This window comes from Entamoeba invadens (assembly GCF_000330505.1).
Source record: "Entamoeba invadens IP1 unplaced genomic scaffold scaff_1105074726239, whole genome shotgun sequence".
Taxonomy (NCBI): domain Eukaryota; phylum Evosea; order Mastigamoebida; family Endamoebidae; genus Entamoeba; species Entamoeba invadens.
This window is the reverse complement of record NW_004440091.1, coordinates 28,011-29,981: the sequence shown is the minus strand read 5'-3', so window position 1 is coordinate 29,981 and position 1,971 is coordinate 28,011. Positions and strand designations below refer to the sequence as shown.

Here is a 1,971-nt window from a genome sequence, read left to right as displayed (position 1 = left end):
CCATGTTTTCGATTGTGTTTAACAATCAACATAAAAAATTTTTATTCAATACTTACTATTGAACATATGTTTTATTACAAATATAAAATAAAATAATAAATAATAATTATATAAACTTTGGTAAATTTCTGAAAGAAAAATTCTTTGATATTAAATTTTTATATTTTTGTAAAATATGTGCTAAAATTTTGATTTTTGCCATTATTTTAGTTTTTGTGTTTTTTGATTAACAAAGAAATTGAAGTATAACTAAAAATAATTTGGATTTGTGCTATTTATTGAAATCACAATGTAATCGAGTTCTTGAATCTTGCCACGTGGGGACGGGGGTTTGAAATTTTGAGAGCCCTGAGTTGATATATAATTATAAATATCATAAGCCTTAAAACACCAATAAATTTCAAAATTCCATCGATAAAATACAAATAGTCAAGACTCAAACTTTTCAAATAAAACACAAAAATAAAAGTCCGCTATAAAAAACATAACAACTATTAAATAATAAAACATGCCAGTTAAAATAGATGCCTTCCACATGATGATCGTTTCGAAGTACTTTCCCAGTATAGAAGATTTAATAAATTTAGAATTTGTGTGCAGTAAATTCCAAGGGAATATGGAGAAGTTTCATTTCAATCCGTTTTCGTTGACTCCAAAGACACGAAAATACTTTCCACACCTCCAAACGATATTTTTATATACTCCGGACGACGAAATATTTGACGACGATGAAGTTGCTCAAAGAAGTTGTCAGTATTTGATTAACTACACGACATCCCTCTCAAAGAGGAATGTCAAGGTGCTGTACCCCCGCATTGAATTTAACTCGAAAGACGCTGTTTTTAACACGGCAATACCAACGTGTGTTGTTTCTATCAAGTCGCACTGTTTCAAGCGGTTGAGTTTGAATGAAATTGACATTCCTGAGAGAGTTTCATCGATTGGAGAACACGCGTTTGAGGACTGCAAGTATCTGAAAGAAATAACATTTCCTCTGTGTGTCGTGCAAATGCAGGAGAGTGCATTTGAAGGATGTCTTTCTTTGACTTCAATTATACTTCCAAAAGCACTGAGAACGATCGGGTATAAAGCTTTTTACAACTGCTCAAAGTTGAAAAATGTCGATTTTGGTGAGAATCTTGTTGAAATTCAATCTTTCGCGTTCAGAGGGTGTTTGTCATTGAAAGATGTCAATTTGCCGGAAACAATCGAAACTGTAGACACCGAAGCTTTTCTTGCGTGTATTAATCTTAAAACAATAAAAATACCAGATAATGTCACAACTATAACACTGAGAAATAATATCAAGTCGGCACTAAAAAGGGCGTTGAAGATGTATTAAAAATATTAAAAAGGTATTTTCTTTCGAGTTATTTCTACAAATGTGGTTTTCTATTTTTTTTAAATAAATTTAATTAAACAGCTTTGAAAATGGATATTCTATCTCTCAAGCTAACCTTCAAAAATTGTTTCTCAAAATATAGTTTAATTGATGATAACAATACTATACTTAATAGCAAAATATCAAAAACGACATTTGGAAAATTTTTCTAGTTGATGTGAAACTAATGAAAAATTTGAAATAAAATAAACGATTTATTTATATTTTTTATAATAAAAACAATTAAAAAGCAATTCCAGATGTCAGGCTTTTCCCATAAGGCTAGCTTGAGAATTTGTAAAATAATATAAATTGTTACTATTATAATAACAGAATTAATAAAAAAATAAGTTTACACAAAAATAACAACTTAATGGCAATAAGTTGTATATGTCTATCATTATTATATTTAACAATTTCAACAATTATAAAAAATATAATTTTTAAATTGTGTTTGATTGTTTTTTCACAAATTTATTCATTTAAGACTTTACAATGTAATATAATACAAACAACTATTTAAGTCAATTATTTTATATTTTTGTGTATAAGTTGATTAAAGAATTATAATTTATATATTACAAGTGTTA

At 27.7% G+C, this 1,971-nt stretch overlaps 1 protein-coding gene across 1 annotated transcript; it reads left to right on the top strand.

Moving 5' to 3' along the window:
* Window positions 1–508: 508 nt before the first annotated feature.
* Window positions 509–1,342, top strand: EIN_517370 (hypothetical protein; the record flags this gene model as incomplete). The annotated part of the gene is made up of 1 exon (XM_004253534.1): window positions 509–1,342. The coding sequence occupies one exon, from the start codon at window positions 509–511 to the stop codon at window positions 1,340–1,342; it is 834 nt and encodes a 277-aa protein (XP_004253582.1).
* Between the last annotated feature and the right edge of the window lie 629 nt (window positions 1,343–1,971).